At 50.2% G+C, this 25,302-nt stretch overlaps 1 protein-coding gene and 1 long non-coding RNA gene across 3 annotated transcripts in view; one reads left to right on the plus strand and one right to left on the minus strand.

The window, feature by feature from the left end:
- Nucleotides 1–10,159, plus strand: part of LOC115030901 — a 23,548-nt gene extending 13,389 nt beyond the window's left edge. For both annotated transcript variants that reach the window (XR_003836503.1, XR_003836504.1), the window contains 4 exons: nt 4,824–5,057; nt 5,321–5,492; nt 9,012–9,167; nt 9,699–10,159. This is a non-coding gene — a long non-coding RNA (uncharacterized LOC115030901). The remainder of the gene's footprint in view (nt 1–4,823; nt 5,058–5,320; nt 5,493–9,011; nt 9,168–9,698) is intronic.
- A 6,843-nt stretch (nt 10,160–17,002) lies between these two features.
- Nucleotides 17,003–18,432, minus strand: Actrt2 (actin related protein T2). Its single transcript, XM_021160886.1, has one exon. It carries the CDS (start codon nt 18,246–18,248, stop codon nt 17,115–17,117), a length of 1,134 nt encoding a protein of 377 aa, XP_021016545.1. The 5' UTR covers nt 18,249–18,432; the 3' UTR covers nt 17,003–17,114.
- Between the last annotated feature and the right edge of the window lie 6,870 nt (nt 18,433–25,302).

Consider the following 25,302-nt stretch of genomic DNA (forward strand, 5'->3'; position numbering starts at 1 on the left):
TCTGCCTCTGCCTCTGCCTCTGCCTCTGCCTCTGCCTCTGCCTCTGCCTCTGCCTCTGCCTCTGCCTCTGCCTCTGCCTCTGCCTCTGCCTCTGCCTATGCTTCCAGAGTGCTGGGATTAAAATTATCCCAGCTGTAACGTGCTTTGAAGTATAGCATGTCTTTCCAATTCTGTGGGGTTTTGTTTAGGCTACTGTGCTGGCTAGTTTTATGTCAGCTTGACACAAGCTAGAGTCATCAAAAGGAAGGAACCTCAGCTGAGGAAATGCCTCCATAAGATCTGCTGTAGGGCATTTTCTTAATTAGAGATGGGTGGGGGAGGCCCCAGCTGATTGTAGGCGGGGCCATTCCCACTTACAATTGTCCTGAGTTTTATAAGAAAGCAGGCTGAGGGCTGGAGAGAAGGCTCAGCAGTGAAGAGCACTGACTGCTCTTCCAGAGGTCCTGAGTTCAATTCCCAGCAACCACATGGTGGCTCACAACCACCTGTAACAGCGACAGTGTACTCATATACATAAGATAAATAAACCTTAAAAAAAAAAAAAGAAAGAAAGAAAGCAGGCTGAGCAAGCGATGGGCAGCAAGCCAGTAAGTAGCACTCCTCCGTGGCCTCTGCATCAGCTCCTGCCTCCAGGTTCTTGCCCTGTTGAAGTTCCTGTCCTGATGATGAACAGTGATGTATAAGTGTAAGCCAAATAAATCCTTTCCTCCCAACTTGTGTTTGGTTGTGATGTTTCATCTTAGCAAGAGTAACCCTAACTAAACAAATTTATCTGCTTTCCATGTAAGCATGAGACTGGTCAGTTTCCATCAGGAAGGTCCTGTTTACACACTGAATCTGCTCTCTCTGGCTCAGGAGTCCTGCCTGTCTAAGGCCCCCGGCTTCAGCATCACGGACACTGGCCCCCTCTCTGCCTCTGTTACATTTCTTGGTTTTCACTGTATGAGATGAAACATACATTTGGGCGAGGGGTTTAAGGCTTTGAGATAAAGTAGACATTTTTCTAGATAGATGCTAAGGGTCAAGCTTGGCCGAAAAGAAAACAGAAAGCTATATACGTCATGAAGAACAAATAAAAGCCGCCGTTCCCCACAGAGTCCTCTGCCTGTGTGGACTGCAGACAAGTTCTTCCAAGAGGCAGACGTTGCCTATTTTAAATAGGACTTTCTAGGATGTAACAAACGGAGAAAATGCTCTGTTCAAAAAAAAAATTGTTTTTTGAGACTGACTAGGTAGAGTGTTGGCTTTGAATTTGTGATGTTCCTGCCTCTGCCTTTCAAATGCTGGGGTTGTAGGCCAACAGTAGCAAACCCGGTTCCTCTTGTGTCACTTGAAAGACTTTATGTCACATCTTTCTAGTTCCTCATGGGACACCAGATCTGCTGATGCCTTAATTGTGGATGGAAATGTTTGCCATGCTACCCCACTGACCCATGTTTGGATCCCAGGACCCATGTAGAAGCCAGATCCATAGTAACATACATAATCCCAGCCCACCAATGGGGAAATAGGTTGAGACAGGGCTGGTAGTCTGGCTTACACAGCAAAGACCCTGGGTAAGTCTGATTCTAACTAACCTATCACAGGCACCTCACTAGAGTTTTGAAACATTCTTGCTGAGACCGGCAGTAAGACAAGTGTACCCCTCACCATTTTATAACTGTTGGAGAGCTGTGACCACCAGCTGCTTCTGTCAGATGCAAAGGAGGAAACCAAGGTACAGGGACTTTGAAGATTAAAGCCCTGTGCCTGGGCTGGTGAGATAGCTCAGGGGGTAAGAGCACTGACTACTCTTCTGAAGGTCTTGAGTTCAAATCCCAGTAACCACATGCTGGCTCACAACCACCTGTAATGAGATCTGCCACCCTCTTCTGGTGTGTCTGAAGTCAGCTACAGTGTACTTAATAATAACTCATAACTAACGACAGCATAATAATAACGAATTCTTTGCGCCTGAGCAAGCGGAGTTGACCCGACTGGAGTGAGCAAAGGTCCTAAAATTCTATTTCCAACAACCACATGAGGGCTCAAAATCATCTGTACAGCTACATTGTACTTACATACATAAAATAAATAAATCTTAAAAAAATAATAAAGGCCTGTGCCTTTAACACCAGTTAAGAGTTCAAAGCCAGTTAAGCCTATATAAGCAAGACCTTGTCTCAAAATCCCTAAAAGAAACAAAGAGCCTATTTATGTAGATGAAATGTGACCTGTGCAAAAATTCTAAATAAATAATGACAAACATTATTGTCATCATGGTCATCATCATCATGAGGTCAGTACTAATCTATATAAAAGGTCAACACATGCACACCCAGCACACATGTACATAACACATATGCATACAGCACAAGTACACACAACATACATGTACCCACAACACATACTCAGAACATATGATCAGAATACATATACACATGGCATACAGTACACACACAGCATGTATGCAGAGAATATAATATGTACATACAATATACATACCTGTTTGTATAACTTCCATATACAAACACACATATATACACACATATATACGCACATATACACACATGTATACACACATACACAAAACATATATACACATATACATATATATATACACATACATACACACACATACAACACATACCATGCACACAGCACAGGACCTACATTGAATATGCCCACAGAAATCACATATGTGTGTGTGTGTGTGTGTGTGTGTGTGTAATAATACATACATATAATATATACACATATTCCATAAATGGCTGCCCAAGGCAGAGGAGGAAGGGAAGTATGGGATCATGAAAAATGACAGAGGCAGGTGCCGAGGAGTGGCAGCCACACCCATGAGTGAGGAACTCAGGTAGCTGGACTCCTTAGTTTTCTAACGGGGTGGGGGGGGGCACAGGGGGCAGACACAACACCTCAGGCTTGGCTGGAAGTGCTCAGTTACCCAGCATTGCCATCTGTCTCTGTGTCTCTTTCTCCTCCTGTGTGCCCTTTGCCTCCCCAAATCTGACATTCCCGGAGTCCTGAAAGGCTGAAAGGAGGAGGGCATGTCCTCCCTCCCCGTGACCACCCCATGGGTCGCTCCTGGCCCACAGATCCTGTTAGCTTGCCCAGTGCACTTGCCCAGTGTCTGGGTGGTCTGCTACATTGACTCCTCCGGAAACCTGATGCCCTCCAGCCAGTGCATCTGTCTGGTAGATTTCCAGTGGGAGGGGCAGGGCTGCCTCCCCGAAGCACAGAGCCTGACAGCCACACCACAGCATTCCCAGGCTGCAGCAGGGGGATGCCCCCTCCAGTCTCAGGGTTTAGGAGCAGAAGGACCAGCTGGTCCCAGCTGCAGCTCAGCGGGACAGAGACCATGAGAAGAGATTCCCCCCACCCCGTCCTCTCTACCTCCCCATTCCAGTCCTGTCTACCCTCGTGCTGGAACCCACACCAGCCACTTCAGCTTCCTCCAAGGTATGCTGAGGGGGACTCTAGATTCCCAAAGTGGCTTCCACAGCTGAAGGAAGCAGCTGGAGCTGAAACTTGCCTCCTGCTGGCCACCAGTGTGTTCTTTCAATCTTATGTGCCCACCCTGTCATCTGTCTCTAAGCTGACTTCTTCCTCTGAACAAGATTTTCACACTGTCTGTGTTTTCCACAGGAGGAGCTTGCCCTTACCAAGGTCACAGAGCTGAGCTGAGCTGAGCTCTGTGACCTTAGATGCTGTCTGTGGTAGTGTGAGGCATATGAAGAAGGGGAACTTCTCTGTGGCAGTGAAGAGACACAGGGAGATGGGTCAGGGGCTCGGAACAAGGTCACCTGAAGGATGCTGAGTTTGAGGGTGTCAACCAGCTCTAATTATGTCATTCCTGATTCTCCTGCCCAACTTAGTTGTCAGGACCTGGGGAAGAATGCCATGTCTGAGTGTCCTTGGAAGTGTAATCTCTTAAGAGGCTGAAACCACCACTCTGAGACAATGTTTTTAATGGGACAACCATTTTACTTAGCTCAATTCATTGAGAAGGGTGAATCCAAAAGACAAAATGGAATCAAGACCTTTTGGGCAGCCAAGAGACTAAGGACTTTGCCATGTACACCCATTGTAGATCCTCACAGGAGGAAACCAGGAGTCTAAGGATCTTCACTGAGGACACCCATTGTAGATATTCACAGAACAGACTAACTCCTGAGACAAGAATCCTAGACATGTTCACTTCGTCCTGTTCATGGAAAGGGACAGCTCAGAGTGTGGAGAACACAGATCTGGAATTCACAGACAGTGGAAAGGGCCTGCCAGATAAGTGGTCTCTGAGGGACATCTAGAAAGTTCTATGTCTATTTCAACCTCCTTCCTTCCTTCCTTCCTTCCTTCCTTCCTTCCTTCCTTCCTTCCTTCCTTCCTTCTCTCTCTCTCTCTCTCTCTCTCTCTCTCTCTCTCTCTCTCTCTTTAAAATATTGTTTATTTAATGTATATGAGTACACTGTAGCTATCTTCAGACACACCAAAAGAGGGCGTCAGATCCCATTACAGATGGTTGTGAGCCACCATGTGGTTGCCTGGAATTGAACTCAGGACCTCTAGAAGAACAGTCAGTGCTCTTAACTACTGAGCCATCTCACCAGCCCCTGTGTCCATTTCAAAGCTAAAGTTTCTACTGACATGCTTCAATAACCCTTATCCTCCCATGTGACATCTCTCAGTGGGGCCATTGATTCAAGTGAGCCTGTTGTCACTGTCCTGGCTAGACTCTGAGGGAACAAGGGCTGTGTTTCTCTCCCTGACATGCTCAGGCTAGCACAGGATGGTGATAATGATGGGTGGCCATGTCTCCCATCCCACTGCAGCATCCATTGCCTCTGGTCTGAGTGGAGGGAGGCACTGCTGTTGCCTCTGGATCTTCGAGGAAGAAGCTGAAGTTCTTCACAGTGGTGATACTTGTGCAGCTGGGAGTCTCACTACCCTCAGGTCCCTGAGGTGAAAGACCAGCACCAGAGGATGTCACACAGAGGACAACCCTGCAGCAGCAGCAGCAGCAGCAGCAGCAGCAGCAGCAGGACACTGTGACGGAATGGCTTCAGGTACCTGAGCTGAGGCTAGACCTGGGGAGAGCTGACAGTTTCCCAGCTTATGGTATCCAGTGAGACAAACACACCGGTAGTTCCTTGCTGCCCTGTGACAGGGCTCAGGCTTCTCATAAGATTTATAGGAGGAATGGTTGGTTAACCTGCAGATCAGGGCTTGGGGGTGGGAGGCCTCAATGGAGCACCACGAAGGGCCATTCAGCTGGGGTTTGAGTCAGCCGCTTTTCTGGTTGCTGTGATTGAAAAATGACTTCTTTCAGCTCGTGATTCGAGGGTGTTATCCATTCCATAAAGGAAGCACGGAACTGCGAGATGTGCGGCTGTGGCACCAGGAGCAGAGGGCTGCTTATTCATATCTCAGCAGATCAGGGAGCAGAGAAAGCAGACAAATTCCTGAGCTTATCTGGCTCTCCTCAGGACCCCAATTCACAGGTGGGTCTTCCCCTGCCCTTAATCCTCTCCAAAAGCTTCAGTCTCCTAAGTGATTCCCAAATGTAGGCAAAGGGACAATGAGGATCAGCCATCAGCCACCCGTCTCAGGTCCAAGGCCAGTTCCACCATCTTGGTGTGTTTCCTGTGACTGGAGTAGAAATCCCAAGACTGAGTGACCATGGACATAGAGGCTCGTTTGGCTTCCGGTTTTGGCAGCTGGGACTCTGAGAACTGGTCCAGCTTCTGGCAAGCGGCCATGCTGCTCTGACCTCTGGCAGGAGGCAGGGTAAGTAGAGCTTGCAGAGGAGACAGACCAGGGGGTTGGCAGCTTCTCCCGGCAGCTGCCCTCACTGGTGTGAACTCAGTTCTCAGCAGAGCTCACTTTCTTGGGAAAGGCCTTCACCTTTGCCCAGCCACCCCGCGGGGTCCATTCCAGCATGTCAGTCCAGTTCAGCCTACCATCCTGGGGCCAGGCTTTACCAGGCACTTAAGAGAAAACCCATTCTGAAGTCATAGCACTTGTTAAACCACTTAGCAGGGTTCCCACTGGTGAAAAGCCAAGGTTGCCTCACTACTGTCTTCCCCGTGTTGATTATGGTCCTCAGAACTGGTCCTGCTGAGCCCCACATTGTGGGCCACCTTGTCACTCAAGAGAGTATTGTGGATGGGCCTGGTGTTGTTTGTATTTTGATGTTAATTCATCTCTCCTGGGACGGGTTTGGACAAGGAATGAGTCATACTCAGGTGACTTCTTGTGAATCCAATCCCCTTATGAATAAGGGCCAATCACTGGGCGAGTTAGGCGGGACTTCCGGGTTGGACAGAGGGAGAGAGGAAGCAGGAGAGAGTTAGGTTCTTTTGATTGGGGGATAGCATGAGGACAAGATAAAATTACTAGTGTGGCCCGGTTTCAATGGTGGATCCGTCAGGATTCGCCACCAGAGGCGAATAGATTTAATAAAGCGTACAAGATTAGGATTTTAGTTGTGCCCAGCGATCGAGTAAGTTTGTGTTGTGTTTTCTTTCATGCGTAAGAGAGAAAGGTATGGCAGCAAAGTGTAGGTTTGCCAGATATACACGGTAAAGGCCGTGGGGGTTTTGAAGCATGGGGTTGGTGTGGTAGTGACCCACCAGTGGCAACTTAGGGCACCGAGTGGAGAGATTTTGGAGCTCTGAGTCAGAGTCTCCATGAGATAAAAACAGGTTGGCTACTGCCTGCCAGTGCGTGGCCGGCCAGGCCACTGAGGCAGAGAGTTGCCGACCCAAGAGCAGGAATGAGACTTTTTTTTTTTTAATATTTCCCACAACAACAGGCAGCCATGACCTCTCTGCACTCAAGAGTGGTCCCTGAGGTCACAGCCAGAACTTTACTTTGTCTGATGCCCACTCAGAGTCTAGCCAGGCTATCTAGAGGGAGATCCTTGTCCAGGGTGAGAGCAGCCACTGAGAAGACTGGCCGCTTCCGTGGGGCCTCACAGCTGTGCAGGCCCCACTGCCTAGCCGTATTTTCCAGTGTCCCTCTGAACTCCGACCTCTGAACATCCCCAAGTGTCTCAAAAGCATCTTGAGCAGCAGCTTCCCCGGGGGAAGAACAGACCCATCGCCCAGCTCTTTCAGGCAGCCTCTCTCAGCAGGAAGCCCTGTTTCCAGCTCCCCTCCTAGATGAGGCCCCTTTATCTTCTCCATGGCTTTATCCTGCGTAATGTCTCTGTCTGTGGCCAAGGGGTAGAAGGTCTCACTCGTCCCACAATGGGGAGAGAGACAGTAAAATTAAAATTGATTGTGTAACCCTGATGGAAGAAATGGCTTTGGCTTCATGAAGTCCCAGTAGAAACACTGAAGTTATTCAGACTCTAGCTCTGTTAAGGTCTGGAGCAGAGAGGGACTGACTAGAAGGGGAAAGGGAGGGGGCCATCCATAGAGGCCAATGTGGTTAGTACCACATTGTCTATCTCCTGCGAGAGTGGACTGATTCTCTTGGTACCATCTGCATAGGTAGTCCCTGGAGTGAGTCCTTTGACCTCAAAACAGCAGAGAGCCATGGATACGAGAAAAGCTTAGGTCCTGGATGCTTATGGCTCAGGATGGAGTCTGGGCAGAGTCAGGCCAGGAGCAGGCTGTGCTCCCCAAAACCCTCAACTGGACTGTCTCTGTGCAGCCTGCTGAAGAAAAAAAGAGAGCCCTTTGGGAAAGAAGAGGGTCCAGAATATTCTTAACTCTTTCCAGAGAAACTAGACCAAGAAACTAGAGGCTCACCCTGATGGTGTGATGACCCACATGTCAGAAGAATAGACAACTCTAACATTCTGCTGTCTCCATATGTGACCAGGCATCAAATACAGAATACACAGCCAATGGGGTCTGAACCCTGATATTTTAGCCCATTTCTTTATTTTATATATATATTTTTTAGTTTTTGGTTTTTCAAGACAGGGTTTCTTTGTATAGCCTTGGCTGTCCTGGAACTCACTTTGTAGACCAGGCTGGCCTCGAACTCAGAAATCCACCTGCCTCTGCCTCCCAAGTGCTGAGATTAACTTTTGCTGTACTGAGACTGAAATGCAGAGCCACACACAGGCAAGGTAGGCTGTGTCCTTTTTCTTCTTCTTCTTCNCTTGGCTGTCCTGGAACTCACTTTGTAGACCAGGCTGGCCTCGAACTCAGAAATCCACCTGCCTCTGCCTCCCAAGTGCTGGGATTAAAGGCATGTGCTACCACCGTCTGGCTTCAGCCCATTTCTTAAGGTCACCATTCTGAGGATCTGGGGACAAAGGCAGCGGAGGGCCACATGGACGCATTCTGAAGACATGCTGTCCAGCGGGAATGGAGCAGAGCCCAAGGCTTAACACATCACTATCCAAGAAGCCTCCAGGCTCTGGGAGGTCCTGCATCTTACCCATCTCCCCACCCTACCATGTTTAGGAGTTCCTGCTGCAAGATTGAGTTTGAACTAGAACTAATTTTTACAGCTATGTAGTGGTCATTGTGGGGCCAGGTAGAGGTAGGGCTGACTTGAGCACAGAGCTGTTGTTTTACAATACCTCTGTGTGCAGACATGTATGTATTGTACCTGTGTGCTCAATAATGAGCATGCTCTCTTGCCAGCCCATGCGGGAATGCAACGTATGGGTGTTTGTATATATGCATGAATGCCTGGGGCACTGGGGAGCTGATGTTTCTCCACTCTACAAAACACACTGAACCCTGGCACTTCTAGAGCATCCCAAGAAGCAGGGACTGACGCAGGGAATGACCAGAACGCCAGGTCGGGAGCTGCTTCCACGTACCTCTCAGCCATACAGCCAGTCACAACCCATTCCAGACACCAAGATCTGGCAGTTGATGGAGTCTCTAGACTGCTTAGCTAGCCACATGGGGGTTCACAGCAGGTCCTGAAACCCGAGTGCTGTTGGTAACCTGGGATTGATTTCCAAGTCTGGGCTTTGCTGAGGTTTTGTTGCAAGGATTAAAATTTTATTTGTATTCTTGAAAGGTTGACTACCTCTTCTTCTTTACCAGGTTTCAGAAAATCTAGCTGGAGCCAGACGTGGTTGCTCACACCTATAAGCTCAGCATTTAGGAGGCTGAAACAGAAAGACTGCAATGAGACTCTTCCTCAAAAAAATCAAAAATCAAAGCCAATCCAGTTTCCAGGGGAAAAAAAGTCAATTGAATGTATGCTATTTATACATTTATGCACATGTGTGTGCTGTAGTCTTCAAATACTCGTGCATTATATATATATATATATATGTGTGTGTGTGTGTGTGTGTGTGTATCTGTATATATGCATATATATTGTTATACATATATACAATACATATTTATTACATATGTATGTGTCTGTGTATATACATTGTTATATATGCATATGCACAAGTATACAAATGTGTTCATACATGCCTGTGTGCCTCTGTGGATGTGTGTATGTTATGATTTGCATATGCTCATGTTTATGCGTGTTCTATATTCTGGTACATGTGTGTTCACAGATGCATATTTCTGTGCCTAACTCTGTGTGTATGCTGTATGCTGGGTATATATTGTATGTGTGAAATAGTCTGGATATTCTCATGCATGTTTGTGCAATAGTTGATCTATTCATGTATGTGTGTGCGAGTGTATTCATGAATGCACAGCTCCGTGTCTGTGTATGTATGCTGTAATCTGTATACACTCTGAGCATTCATGCGTCTGTTTGCACAGGTGAATGGCACGATTTATTTCAAGCAGCTGGCTCATGTGACTGCAGCCCTGGCAGGTGTGCTGGTATGGAAATCCCGGAAGAGCTGAGGTTGCAGTCTGGAGTCAGGAGGGACAATCTCTCCTTCTTGAGAGGCCTCTGTCACTTCCCATGAGGCCTTCAGCTGACGTTAGGAGGCCACCCACAGTGCCGAGGAGCCCTGCTTTCCTCAAAGACTACTGACTCTCAAAGATCTTCCCAGCAATGGCAAACCACTGTTTGATTCAACACGTGGGTGCCACCTTTCATCACTCTGAACTCCTCAGCGCCTGGGAACTGCACGTCCAGCTCCCTGGGGGTTCAGGTGAGCGGAGAGCAGTGTGGTTTCTTTAAAACAAACAAACAAACAAACAGACAAAGGCTGTGGCTGGGATGTTGCTTGACATCACATTTACCTAAGCATTCAAAGTACAAAAATAAAGAAGTAAATGGCAAACAATAAATAAAATGTAGCCATAAACACTTATCTCCTCTGCTCATGGGCAGAGCTTGAGCTGGGGCCCTGGAGCTGCAGGAGCAGAAGAGCCTACAGGCTGGCCAATAGGACTCGGGGCATCTTCCAAGGAGAGGGAGTGAAGATATCTGATCTTCTCTGAGGACAGGAGATGTGATGGCCCCATGGACAGCTGAGAGCAGAGACAGAGCTGAAGCAGGCCTGTGTGACTTGGGCCCCATGGACATTCAGCCTTACCACTATTCTCTCCAAAAAGCCCACCTGTCTCCTGGAAAGATGCCTGAGTCACACGGGAAATAGTCAGGGAAAGGGACAGACAGAGAGCCTGCCACATACCCCACAGGGGTCACTGAGGTGGAGGTATTGTCAGTTTATCCTTGGCATGTGCTTTCGGTGAAGGGTAAAACCCTTTGTCTGCTGAATCTAAATTCTCAGCACTGTCTCCCTCCTGACATACCCACTACATTCCTACCTCACCGCCCATACCATCAAAGGAGAAGCAAGGGGCTCCTGTTCTGTAAACAGCCTGGCCTGGGGGTGGAGGGTAGAGCACGCTGCTGACTGGATCTGAATGGTACATTTACCTATTCAGGGGGACAGTAGAGAAGGAGGCCTGGAGTCTGACAGCTCAGGCTTTTGAGCACCCTCAGCAAGGGTTCACAGATCCTATGACAGTGCTGTCCCAGCAGGGATGTGCCCCTTGAGAGAAGCAAGGAGAATGGATTTATCCTCTGAGCCAAGGAATTGTGAGTGAATGCTTCTATGAGTGGTTGGACAGAGGCCCAGGGCTCTTAATCTGTGAAGGTCACTACCATAAGGGCCCATTGCCTCAGGACCTGCAGTGGGCCAGACTATGCTGGAGTCGACATTATCCCAGAAGCTCCTCATGTCTCCTAAGCTCACCAGCCTTGTTTCTAGTCTCATCTCCAGCTTTGCCTTTAATGCCCCCAAACTCTTCCCTGGCGCCTGGCTTAGAAAAGGCTGAAATATATAGACTGGGCTATGTCTTGGCCTGATGAATAGATTCGGGGTCTGCTGATTGTCAAAGTCCTCCAGTCACAGGAAGCTTTGGGGGCACAGAGCAGGGAGACGGAGACCACTTAGGATGGCCCTCTTTCTGCTGGAAGAGAACTGGAGCAGTGTGTGCCTCTACTACATATAAGAACACACACACACACACACATCCTGAGCAGCAGAGGCTTTGGTAAGATTGTAAAGTTTCTGAAGGGAGCACCCTGCTCTGGTCACCCTGCCCCTGGTAGCTGTGCTAAAGAGCCAAGCAGATGACTTGGATCCACCCCCTCTTGTGAACAGCTTTTAACCTGGAAATTATAGTGCCTTTACCCAGACTCAGAGAAGACCCCTGAAAGATCAGTTGATTTGGAGGTGCCATCTTTCCTTACCGGCCTGGCATGGTTCCCTTCCAGCTTTCAGCCGAGGACTTCTGAGCCACATGCTGTCATGGCCAGATTTCTCTGGCCATTCCCTGGTTCTAGGCAGGAACACTCAGGCACAGAGTTTGGGGTGGGGCGGGGGGCGGGGGAGGACGGAGAATGCAGAGCTGGCTGTCTTTAGTTAGCTATTCCCAAAATGAGCCTGTCCCAAGCACAGGATTTTCTATCTATTCTCCTTACCCACTACATACCCTGGCTAGAGCTGATATTCCAGGCTTTTATAGAGCCCCACTTCCTCTTCTCTGATTTATGTTCCTGGGGATGAGTTTTATAGGAAACAGTCTCTGAGCTCCTGTGAGATAAAAGGCTGCCCCTGCTCCTGCTAGATGGAGACACTCACCCCACCCCTAATAGGTCTTCTCACTCCGGGCTCAGGCTGCGGCCTCCCACAAAGCTGCTTCTGTCTGCCCATCAACCTCTGCCTGACGTGTAAGAATGACCTGTAAGACTCTCCTCCCCAGTCAAGGCCATCAGGGATATGCCCCACCCCCATCTTAGTTGTGTAACAGTTTTCTCTGAGATTGAAACATTTTATCCTACAGGGAAACTCCTTAAACAGGAAGGTAAACAACTCAAAGGAGCTTCAGGAAGTCCCTGAAACTGACTAGACTCTCTAGGCCCCTTCCTGCTGAGAGTCACCCTCAGACAAAAAGAGCAAAGCTGCTAAGGAGACTCAAGACCAAACCAGCTGCCTGGAAGAAGCAAAAGCCAGTTCATCTGCCTAGGAGAACTTTAGACCAACTAAATCACTTGGAAAAAGCACCCTCCAACCTGTTGAGCTGTCTACAGGCTATGCAGTGCTCTTCACGTTCCAGCTTTTGTGGTCTGTCACCTAAGCTAGGGTGGGCTCTGGTGATATAGCTGTCTTTGAGTCATTTTCTGCTCCAGTAAGTAACCCCTCAGTCATGTTCCTGAAAGTAACCCTCCTTCCACCCCATAAAAACCTCATGGCTCACCAAGTTGGAGTTTGGTGATAGCTTCACATTGTTCTGTTTTAGGTTACTTCTCTGAGTTAAGTAGGCATGTGAGGGTCTTCCCCGGAAAGGTTTTGTCACACAGCACCCTTCACCTGTGGCTGCCACCTCTTGCTGACCATGGATGTTACCTGGAGATGACTGACATCCTCTTTTCTAACAGGGTCCTACCAAGGATACCACTCTTCCTTTGTCTACCTCCTTCCTCCTCTCCACCCCACCCCCACCCCACCCCCCAGTTTCTCAGAAGTCTCTCACTCTAAAGGCAAGCAAGCTCCTAACGGCAACTTGAGCACATCCTCTGGGCCTTCCATTCCTCATGCAACAGGGTATTCACAAGGCTCTCAGCCCCGACCGGTTTGAGGATACCCTGAGCTATTGCAACAAGCATAGTCTTGCTTTGTTGGCTCACATTTGTGTCACCTCTGCATGATAACTCTCCAGTGATAACCATGTTGTCAGCACCTGGAATGAGATGGCCCCTGTGGGAATCACTGACACCCACTGCCAGGCACAGTACGTCACCCACCATTCAATCCTAGCGCAGAGAAAGGGAGCAGAAAGCATTGCTGTCCCCTCCCCCTCCATACCACGCACAGGGTTTGTGTGTGAAATGTCCCTCTCTAACTAGGGGAAAGAGGAGAAGACTCTAGAAGAGACCTCCTGCCTTCCCTGAGGCGCTGGGGTGGCTGCAGGGCCAGGCTGACTGCAAGAGTGGGCCAGACCTCCCAGCAGGCTGCCTGTCCAAGGAAGACTCTGCAATTGGTGTCCAGCCCTCACCCACTCTCCCCCCTCTAATTGGGACTGAAGATTTCACACTCTGGAGCCGGGATGGTGCTTGTTTTGGCTGGCCCAGCTCAGGCAGCCCATCCTTGCAGACCCCGGGTTGCATAATGGTGAGGTATCCGCTTACACTGGCTCCCTCCTTGCGACAAGGCCTGGGCAGCCTTCCTTGGGTGGAGCAGCCTCCCTGGGAGGTACCCGGCCCCACCGGGCTAGGGGTAGGGTCTCTTGGGCCTCTTGACCCTGTAGCAGCTGGCAGTGCCACACGGTGCCTTGGCTTCCAGGAGCCAAAAGCAGTCACCTCTGGCCAGAGTTGGCTCTTGTGGGTGTAGGCGGGCGAGGGGCTGCCTCCACCCACTGATCACATCTCTTCCCAGCCTCCGCGTCATCCTTGGCTCTGCCAGAGCACTGTGGGCCCTGGGTCAAGAGACAGCAGTGTTGTGGAGGGGCCAGATTCAGGAAATGGCCTGCCGGGTGCCCTTGCTGCTGCCTGGGCCCCTGAAGGAACTTTGGGAGCAGCATCTGGCTCCCTCGTGCCAATGGGCCCCTGGACATGGCCCAGCTGGCCCAGGTGTGAAGATGTCCCAGTGTGCAGGGCCCTCACAGCCCAACAGCTGTCGCCAAAAGGTGGAGCCAGAGAAATAGGAGATTTGAATAATGGGAGAAAATTATTATGTCTTCGAGTGAGCTGGAGCCCAGCCCTGCTCCCCATGGGTGCGATAACCAGGGACTCTTACGTTTCTTCTGCACAGAGCCAAGGCCAGCCATGACAATACTCACATTGTTTCCTCTGCTGGGGTATTGTTATCCGATGACAGTGCCCTGAAGCACCACACACGTTTGAAACCGTGGGCATCTGTAGGAAAAATGAAAACTGGGGAGGGGGGGAGGGATTAAAGCGGTTTTATACAAGTAGCCTGGTGACAGCCAGGCACACAGCTAGGCAGGACCTGGCACAGAGGGAACTAACTTCAGGCTCCCCGGTAGCCAGTGTCCTGGGCTGTAGAGGTTTCTACCTGTGATAAAACAAGATTGGAACTGGCTTTAATTTCTCACCTAGGGCCAGGTGAGAGGATGGCTCCTGCCAGCTGAGCTGTTGGGTCTCTGCCTCCGGAGTCTGGGAATCGTCCTATTGCTCAGGTTCTGTCTCTGAACAAAGAAGGCACAGGATGCTGTTTGGGGTGGGGGAGGCACCATGTTGCTGACTCATTTAGGGGATAGAACCTAGTTTTCCATCACACACAAAGGTCCAGGAAACCTGTCCATACCCCCACGTAGGAGAGCACCGACCAGCTAGCTCAGCACCCAAGGATTCAGCCCTTCCATGCGCAGCCTCCCATTCCCTCTAGACTGCCAGCCATCTATAAATAATCATGCTGGAGAAGAACAGGAAGCGCTGGCCCCCAGGGCCATGGTTCATCCTGTAGCCAGGCCCACCTGGGAATAGCCCTGTCCTACATCTTGGAAAGGATGGAAGCCACCTCTGAGTTAGCATAGAGTCTGCAAGGGTATCTAGGAGGGACAGCCCTGGGAAGAGGTCCTGGTCCCAGGTATGCTGGACCATCAACATGGCCTGGCTTCCTAGCAACCCCCTCTCTGATTTTCCTGTGTTGGATTGTCAAGCATCTACCTGAACTCTTAAGCATCTCCCTTGTGAGGAATTAGATGGGCTGTGTGTTGGGTCCATTGACTCCTGTACTAGTACAGAGGACTAGGATGCTGGAAAGCCCCAAAGAGTCCTCTTCTGCCCAGCTGTCCAGGAGGAAAAGGAGCTGGGCAGGGGTACAGGTATGCATTGGAGCCAGAGGTTCTTCCCTACCCTGTGACCCTGTGACTCAAGGTGAGCATCAGAGCCTGGTCTCATTCTAGCTCCAGTTCTATCCAGAGAGACATGAATAACTAGCTTCTCAGACTCATACCCTGGCAGGTGCTCTCTCTCTCTCTCTCTCTCTCTCTCTCTCTCTCTCTCTCTCTCTCTCTCTCTCTCTCTCTCTCCCTCCTGCCCCTGGCAGCCTCCCCAATGGGATATTAAAACTTCATAGGAGGCCAGGGCCCAAGGCCAGGAGAACTTTACACCTGGGGCTCTTAGGTTCTCACAGCACACATCTGGACAGCATCTGGTCCTGACAGGTGTGCAGAGTCTGAAACCCCCGGGTGCACCCGCACTACACAGAAAAAAAAAGCTGGGGACCAGCTGAGGGATGCGGGATTCCTACTCTGTGCTTCTGGAGTCTTACTCTATCAATCACCACTATGGTCAGCCGGCCTCGCTTACTGGCCTCTTAGGTTACTTCTCCGTCTTCTAAAGCCTCTTCTGCCTCCCGGGGGCCTGCAGCATACACACCCGTGCTTTGGGCTGGTCGGTTGGCTTCCTTCGAGTGCTGGTGAGATGAGGATGCAAGTGAAGAAATGAGTGAGTGGACGAGGTGATGGATTCGTGGATGAATGTATGAATAAATGGATATGTGAATGGGTGAGTGAGCACATGAGCCAGGCTTCTTAGCGTGGGTATCCTGAGAGAATGAGGTCTCTGGGAGTAGAGAATAGTTCTTAAGGGAGGAGTAACAGGAGAGCCACCCTAGCTGCTATAACAAGGGACCACAATCAGGCAGCTTCCCATGGGAGAATTTCCTCCCCACCCCAGCCCCTCGTGAGAAGCCTAAAGTTAAGCAGTCTGGCATGTTCCTTCCAGAGGCTCTGGTGGCCATAGGTTTTATGTTCTCTGTATGTTGCCATGTTTTCCTGCTGTGTTCCTTGCACAGCCTCTGGCAGACACCACTCATGACAGTTATCAACTGGCATCTGCAGTCCTGGACCCCAGCCCTACCTGGGTGAGGTACCTGTCTTGATGTCCTTCTGACATCAAGTCATTGCATTGAGTGCTGGGATCTCAGGATGGTGTGGAGGTAGCAGCGGTAGAACTGGCCCCAGCCTTAGCAACCCAGAACATCTTGAGACAAGCAATTCAACAGTAGCATTCAGGTGGTAGCCATGCTGTGTGATGACCCATGGGGGACACCTTGGCTTGATCTTCTTGCTTCAACTTTGCCTAGTCTCCACCGTGAGTCTGGACCTCTGAGTCTCTCAGGAAATCAGCTTTCAGTCCTACCTGAGACCCCTAAGATACAGATTCTTCAGGGCTCGTGAGTAGAGCCTTTGGCCTGTGGCCCAGGGATCTCTCAAAAGAAAGCTCGGGGGTGAGGAATGCAGATAGAACTACGGGGATTCTGCTAGGAGCCTGGAGAAATGGCTTAGTCAGTAAAGTACTTGCCACATCATGCTGGCAAGTGGAAACAGGAGGACACCACGTCCTAGTGAGAGACTCTTGTGTCAGAGGACAAGGTATGGATTCTCTGAGGAAGGATAGCTGAGGTCACACAGACACACACAGAGACACACACACTCAGACACGTGCACACACCAGCTGCACACGCACACAGATGTAACATGTACACGCGATCACACACACACACACAAACTCAGACACACAGACATGCACAAACACATACAGGCGCACACAGAGATGCACACATAGACATGCATACACTCACACTCAAAAGCCCTGCTATTTCAGAGAAAGAATGGAGTCCGCCACAGTCAAGTCCATCACTATTCATTTTTAATTAAATGTGGTGCTAAAGGCCATGGGAGAGGCTCTCTTCCCATGGGTGTCCCTTGCAAGGGACACTGCTGCTACTGGGACTGTGCAGCCCTTCAGAAGCACCGCCTCTGGACCACGGACACTCCAAACTCTTTGAAGTCTGCAGCAGTGATCCACATCTGCTTAAAGCTGCTCAGAGACGTGACAATGGAGGCCCCGATCCACGTGGAGAACCAGCGGTCGGGCGGCGCTGTGATTTTGATGGGGACCCCCTTGGAAGCCAGCTGCTCCAGTTCTTTCAGGAGCCTGTCATCCAGCCCCTGAAACAGAGTGCTTCCCCCCGACAAGACAATCTCCCCAAAGAGTGTCTTCTGTATGTCAGCATCACACTTGGTTATGCTGTTAGATGCCATCTGTGCCAGCCCTGGGCCATGAGTGCCCAACTGGTCTGGTGAGAACAGGACCTCAGGAGCCTGGTACAGCTGGTCTCCGATGTAAATGACATTCCCGTCGGGCAGTTTGTACTCCCTCAAGACATCTTCTGCCCGCCGAGAGAGTTCCTCCTCAGGCTCTAGAGCCACATAGCACAGCTTCTCCTTGATGTCATTTGCCAGGGCCTTTTCCAGTGGGCATGGAAAGGCTCGTCCACTGGCCAGCAGCAGCCGGGTGAGGAGCTCTGTGATGTCTTTGCCGGCCACGTAAAGCTTGCTGACTGCGTGAGGCAGGGAGTAACCTTCATAGATGGGGACAGTGCAGGTGACCCCATCCCCACTGTCTACCACCAGGCCTGTGACACAGGCAGAGGAGTAGAGTGCCAGCACTGCCTGGTCTGACAGGTAGAAGGCAGGTACCTCGAAGGTCTCAAACATCATCTCGGCCGTCTTCTCGCGATTCTCCCTGGGGTTCAGGGAGGGTTCCGTCATGAGCACGGGTCGTTCGCTGGGCTTCACGCCCAGTTCCCATTCGAAGAGGTATCTCCAGAGTTTCTCCACATCGTCCCAGCTCGTGACCAGACCCCGGTCAATGGGGTAGTGCAGGCTCAAGGCCTCCTGTTTGTACAGGGCTTCTTCCCCGACAAAGTACTTCTTCTGACTAGCTCCCGTGGGGGGCGCCTTGAACTTCGGGTACCCCACGACAGAGCTGGTGACATGACGGGGCCCAATCTCCCCAGACAGTCCTGCCTTACAGAGTCCAGATCCGTTGTCAAAAATCACAGAAGGAGAATCTAGTACCAGTGGGTTAAACATGTCTGCGGCAATCCCTTCTGGTGACACAAAATACAGCCAGGTGAGCTTTCTTGGACCAGCTCGTGTCACAATAGGTTGCCCTGGAAGTTCACAGGATTCCAGGGTTCCTGGAGGCCTCCCAGGCACAGCTAGCAAACCCACCCCAGTGCCCGGGAACCCTCCATCCTCCTAGATGGTCTGATTTCCTCTCAGGAGCCTCAGACCTGAGAGGTCTTTTCAAGGGTAGTTGCCCAGTATGTAACAATCCAGTGAAGTAACAATTGTCCTTAGTAGGTGTCAGAGTCCTGCAGTGGGGCTCTACACCGGTGTCCTCTCAAGGGTGAGGTAGTAAGCAGAGAAAGCCCTGGGTGATGTTGATAAGCCTAGGGGCCTCACCTCAGAGGTCTCATTTCAGAATGGAGCAGCCTGAGAGCCCTGCCTTGTAAAAGGAGGACATTTCACTTCCCAGGTTCAAGGGTGGTACCTAGCAGACCCCCAAAAGATCTCTTTTTGAATACACACTCGTCCAGGAAGCCCTCAGAATGTCTCCTCGCTCTGTTAGTTAGCGTTGTTCTCTGTGTAATCAATCTCTCTCTCTCTCTCTCTCTCTCTCTCTCTCTCTCTCTGTCTCTCTCTCTCTCTCACACACACACACACACACACACACACACACCATAAAGCACCCAAGAACAATTCCTAGTTCAAGATCAGCTCATGCAGAGGTGGCCCCTCTGGAATTTGTAACACTTGTGTGTGTAGGCCCACAGGACAGTCAAGGCATACGATGTTCAGAAAGTGCTATACAAGGGCTGAGGCTAAGGAGGAGACTGGGAAGGTGTCTGGGAGGAGCCACCTACTATGGCCTCAGACACACAGAGGCACATGCTAGCTCTGAGACCTGGCACTCAACTTGGGGGCTGAGCCTGGACACAGTTTCCCTTTTCCCTGATGATGGAGGGAGCCTTGGAAAGGTGGGTTCATAAGCTGTCTCCCCACTCCCCCGCCCCCCCGCATCGTGTGCAGACACAGGTAAGCCAGATTCTTCTTCTTCTTCCTTTCAGGAAATTCTTCCAGAGTATCACTTCCTGGTGTCACATCCTTTCTAGAGCCTGGGATCTTAATGCTGACCCATCAGTAGGCATTAGTCAGAAAAAAACTATCACAAGGCCATGTCATTCAGACACATGATGAAGACACAATGTAGAAATGGGCCAAGGACTCACATGAAGACATGTAGAAGACGTGTGTCATGTGTAGCAAACATGTTATGAATTGGCAGTGTGGACATACTCTAAAGATGTGGTTTTCTGAGTCCCGCTGAACCTTACAGGGGTGTTGGTGAAACTTTGGTGGTCAAGGACCCCCAGAGGAAACCATCCGAGACTGAGGCTCAGATGGAGCAGAGAGAGATCTTCACTCTTTGGTAAGCCGTGTTTAACATCAGCTCTATTGCTGCTCATAACCCTCCCAGCCTCTATGTTCACCAAGACCATGAGATGGGCCAGGCACCTGCAGGCCCTCATAGTAACGCACAGAAGGCCAGAGGCCAGGTCAGGCATGAACCAGGCATCAATATCCTCTGCAATGCTGAGCAATATCCTTAGCAGGAGGTTCCCACAGAGGATGCATGGTCAGACTACGGGCTCAACCAGGGTTTGAGAACACATTGGTGAAAGTGTCCTACATGCTTGTGGGTGCCATATTGGCCCAGGGAGATGAGCCTACTTGGCAGTAGTATGTCCTGCCTATTATGCAAGGCCTGTTCTGTCCTGTGCCCAACAAGGCAGCCTGGACCTTGTAAAGACCCCAGTGGCCATGACTATTGAACTGATCCTGTCTTCTACATAAACCCAATTCTGTATAATCTGCCTGTTTGCTTTTGTTGCTGGATCCCTAAGACTTAAAGCCTCACATTTGGAGGACCAGGGTCCTATCTGGTTGCTGTGGGCTTGGTGGCAAAATGCTGTGACTTGGGGCTTCATCCTGCTTGCTTCACAAAAGGCCCGTGTGTGTGCTGATCTCCCAGGTGCTGCCAAGGCTCTCCAGCTAAACCAGATGAGGGGTAAAGCTCTGTAGACATTACACGGTCTGTGGTGGGAAAGGATGAAGCAGTGCTCAGGGCAGGGGCTCTGAGTCAATGTCTCAGTGGCCACAGGCTAACTGAGGTTTTAGGATTCCTGGGAGGGACTGCTTCCTTTCATACAGGTGTCCTGGGGTGCAGTGGCTCCTTGGCACCCTGCTGAGATAACAGCATATGATAGCAGTGTCCCAGGGGCCAGTGGAGTGCAGGCAGGCAGCCCAGCCTTGTCCCCTCCCCAGATGTAGCTTTCCTCTAAAGGCTCAAAGTTAGGGTCATTGATCTTAGTTCTCTTATCCTCAGTACCACTGTGTGTGTGTGTGTGTGTGTGTGTGTGTGTGTTGCCCAGTGTGTAGTGTGTGTAGTGTGTTTGTATGTGTGTGTGTTGGTGTGTGGTATGTGTATGTCTGTGTGTTGCACAGTGTGTAGTATAGTGTGTGGTGTGTGTTGCACAGTATATAATGTGTATGTGTGCATGTGTGTCTGTGTCTGTATTATGTGTGTGTGTTGCCCAGTGTGTAGTGTGTGTAGTGTGTTGGTGTGTGGTATGTGTCTGTGTGTTGCACAGTGTGTGTTGTGTATTGCACAGTGTATAGTGTGTCTGTGTGAATGTGTGTCGTGTGTGTGTCTGTGTGTCCATGTGTGTATTACACAGTGTGTGGTGTGTAGTGTGTTTGTGTGTGGTATATAGTATGTGTAGAGTGTGTAGTGTGTCAGAGTGTAGTGTGTGTGTGTTGTGTAGTGTCTGTGTGCTCACTCACATACATGATGTGTAGGACAGAGGACAACCTCAGGGTGCCTTCAGGGTTACCAGATGTTTATATTATGATACATAACATTCACAAAATTGGTTATGAAATAGCAATGAAATAATTTTATAGTTGGGGGGTCACCACAACATGAGGAACTGTATTAAGGGGTCGCGGCATTGAGAAGGTTGAAAAACCCAGCTCTAGATCTTTCTTTATCCACATCCCAAATCCCCTTGCTTTTAAGAGAGCAAATCTGTATCCAGGAGTAAAGAGCTGAGAACAGAAATGGCCAGGCAGAGGCCTTGAGACAGCCATGGGCAGATTCCCAGACCCTTACGTATCTTAATTCTTGATGCTGAGCCCAGGAGAGGCACCACCCTAGGTATGATGCCACCTCCTTTCTGTCCCAGGACAGCTGTGGCTGTCAGGGATCCACACACCCAGCGGAGTGGTCCCAGGAAAATCACTTATCCACATGGAACAGTGAATAGCCTCTTGGCCAGGATTACACCTCTGTTGGGCACCAAAAGGAATTCCTGGATGCTGGGATGAGACCAAGTGCTGATCTTTCCCAGTTTATGTTAGAGCCCAAAGGGTTTAAGGTTCAGCCCAGAGCACAGCACAGGATCAGCAAATTCTCTGTCCTGACACCAGCATCTAACTGGGTGAGAGACAAAGAATCAGAGAGTGTTCTGAAGACCCTGTGTGGAGGGGCCAAGGACATCCCTGGAGTAACACCACATGGCTACTGAATATAAAAAAGCATTTGGGTTTATGAGCCATAGCCTGTGAGTGTGATGTTGGGCTGGTTTGGAGCGGCCCCGGGGCAGAAATTCCACCTCTCAGGTGCTAGGAACCTCCTTTGCTGACTTTAGAATCCTCGATGTAGGTCATGGCACTCTGTCTTGGAAACTCTATGACCCTGAATCTGAGCCTGAATCCCAGGGTCTGTGTGTCTTGGAAGGACTATATGCACCTTAGTATGGCTGAGACCCTTTAGCCTTCCTGTGGAAACAAGGATGTGTTATCGGTAAGACAGAAATGTCTGGTAGCTGGCCAGCAGTGCAGTTTCAGGGGCAGCCACAACAAGGGTGTGTTTGCCATTAACACGGGGATCTCTCCTCTCCCAGTTCCAATTAGAAGCTGCCTGAGTCTGCCGCCCCTACCCTAAGCCAGCCAAGCCTCATAAATCGCTTGAACAAGTTTATGGACAAACTGGCTGTAATGCCATTCCCCTCCCCAGTGTTCACTCCAGAGAGCCACTGTTCCTTCTCCACCCAGCAAACATGCCCTTGTTTCTGCTCCACTGTGTGTAGCAATGGTCATCTTCCCCTGCTCCCACGTGACTTTACCCTCCATTTTAAGGTCACGGTGGGAGTGGGGAGGAGGTCAGGCCCTGGGATACCTGAGAAGGTACTGAGCATTCTTATGTAGGAGTGGATTACTCTGGACCTTCCAAGCATCCCAGGTTTCTCACAAGCCTGTCCTGAAGTGCCTGGGTCCCCAAGCCCTGAGAGAGGCCTATGTATCTAAGTCATCATCATCTGAGGTTCATTCTATCACTAGTGCCCAGAGCCTTAGCCAATTAGTGACCAGCAGACTGGGCTCATTAGTGCCGACCTAACATCTGGTGGCCAGATCCTCTTGTGGGGACCAGTCCACATGTCAGCAGCCTAGGGGAACAGGGTGGCCTTTCAAGTGACAGGATACACACTGTCACTGTAAGATCGGTGCTATCTGAGGGGGTCAGTCTGAGGCCATACATAGCTCCTCGGTGGGAAGGCTACTTTTAAAATTCATGCTCTGGGTACTCACAAATGGGCAGAAACCCAGAACGTATTCCCTGGCAACTAAGCCCCCCTGAGTCTCAGAGGTATACTGAAATCATTGATGGACTTATAAATTTATATAACTATCTGCCCATCTTCCTGTCTACTCACCAACCCTTCCACCTACCCATCCATCTATCCACCTACCCCCTCACTTACCTACCCATCCATCCATCCACATATCTCTCCTTTTATACTTCAACTTACCTACACATATGCCCATTTATCTGCTCACCCATCCACCCTTCCATCCGTCTATCGTCCATCCATCCATTCATCCATCCACCTGTCCATTCATCCACCTGTCCATCCATCTCCCATCCATCACCCTACCCATCTACCCACCCACCCATCCATCCATCTATCCATCCATCCACACATCTGTCTACCCATCTGTCCATCCACCCATCTCTCCATCCATCCATCCATCCATCCATCCACCCATCTATTCACCCACTCATCCATCCATCCATCCATCCATCCATCCATCCATCCATCCACACATCTGTCTACCATCTGTCCACCCATCTATCCACTCATTCATCCATCTATCTACTCATATATGGAACCCAATCCTGTGTATTAAGCTTGGCCCTTGTAGCACCTACCCTTCCAGCCTCACTTCTCTAGAGTCCTTAAGGCTACCCACCCACCCCTCCATTGTGATATCCTGTGGTGACCATTAAGCCTGCTGCTCTACTCACCTCTGTGCACCACCAACATTGGGGGCAATCGGGAATTCTAGGGTTCCTATCACATTGTCAGGCAAGACAGAACCTGAAGATACTCCAACCTCCTACAGGTACAGCCTAGGCACTGGAATACTTACAGCAGCCTCGAGGGATAGACATCACAGCCAAGTGAACACTCTCCAGCCCTTCTGAACCACCAGCACCATGCTTGGTCTCTGGGAAATTATCCCCACCTTTTCAATTTTGGAGAGCATTGTGTATCATTTATCAGAACTTTGAAAGAAGTATACCATCCAGGGTTGGGGGCTCTGCCTCTCTCGACAGAGGTGAACACTGTCAGGCATGGGTTATTGGGTTTAGGGAGGACCTTTCCATTGGACGTGTGTGGCTGGGAACCTACACTGATGTGTGGGTGTTCCAAATGCTATTAAAATGGAGCCAGGCTGTAGCATGCTCAAGAGTTATGACTGCCCATTTCCAGAGTTGCTGGAAATGCAACTCTCTAGGATTTCTCCTTGTGAGGTGTCTTGCTCCTAGAATTATCACCAGACACCAGTTATGTCGTGCTTTCAGACACTCGAGTGGGCATCCCGATTTGGAAACCTCAGGCGTGAGGAGGTCTCTGGTTAATAGAAGCTGGAGCTGAGGTCTGACCGCAAGGCTCAAGGGGGAGGGAGAGGTGAGTTCAGCTTCCGTGGTGGGCTCTGTCCATTGCTGCTTTGAACTGCAAGGAAGCTTTACCAAGTGGAATCTGACTTACCTTGAGAGTAGGGAGAGAGGGAGGGGGAGGAGGAAGGGGAGGGGGAGGGGGAGGGGGAGAGGGAGAGAGAGAGAGAGAGGGAGAGAGAATGGAGAAAAAGGGAGATGGAGAGAGAAATGGAAACCAGTGTTCTCATTGTCATTTGTGAAAACCATTTTAGTCCATACTATGAGGTCAGGGCTACAGAATAGAAATGAGACCACTACGCCCCCAGCTTGGCAATTCCAGTCTAGTCAGAACCCCTCATATACTACCCTGTTCCCCTTTCCCCAACCCCCACTCATCAGCCCACACCATTGCCCAGTGTGTCAGGTGCCTGCTTTCTGGCCCTCACTTCCCGGGAGGCAAGGGCATATGGCTTTGCAAAGTACTAAGTACTTCCCCGGTGAGTACAGCCAGCCAGTAGGGACACACCTAGACAGCCACCTGAGAATGTTCCCAGTGATTGTCCATGGCCTCGCTATTTAAATGACTACTGCTACTGAAGCCCAATTCTTTCTTTTTCAAATTTTCTTGACCTGACCCAAACAAAGGAGGGTTTTCCTCTCAGCACCCAGGGAAAGCCCTGCCCACCTGGCCCCAGTTTTGTCTGTGGGAATCTCTCCTCCGCTCAGGGCATTCCTGCCCCACTGGCCTCAGCTTTGTTCGTAGAGACACCTCCTTTTACTTCAGTTCCAGGCTGTGTCTGTGTTACTTTGTCTATGGGATTCCTCCCCTCTGGTCTTCATTCAGTTCAAGGTGTCTCTGTATCCCTATCCCGAGCTCTGTCTGCGGGATTCCTCCCTTCCCTCCCTTCCCCAGCTTGGACAGTTGGGGCAACTCGAAATACAGAACCTAGGATCCCAGGCTAGTCCCAAAGGAGCTGGGTCCTGACCCTCTAAATTACAAAAAGCATTTTCCGCCCCCTGCTGGTGCCCGTGTGGAACTGCCACGGGGTCTAGGGGGTGGGAGAATTGGGGAATCTT

Source organism: Mus caroli, chromosome 4 (assembly GCF_900094665.2).
Source record: "Mus caroli chromosome 4, CAROLI_EIJ_v1.1, whole genome shotgun sequence".
NCBI lineage: Eukaryota > Metazoa > Chordata > Mammalia > Rodentia > Muridae > Mus > Mus caroli.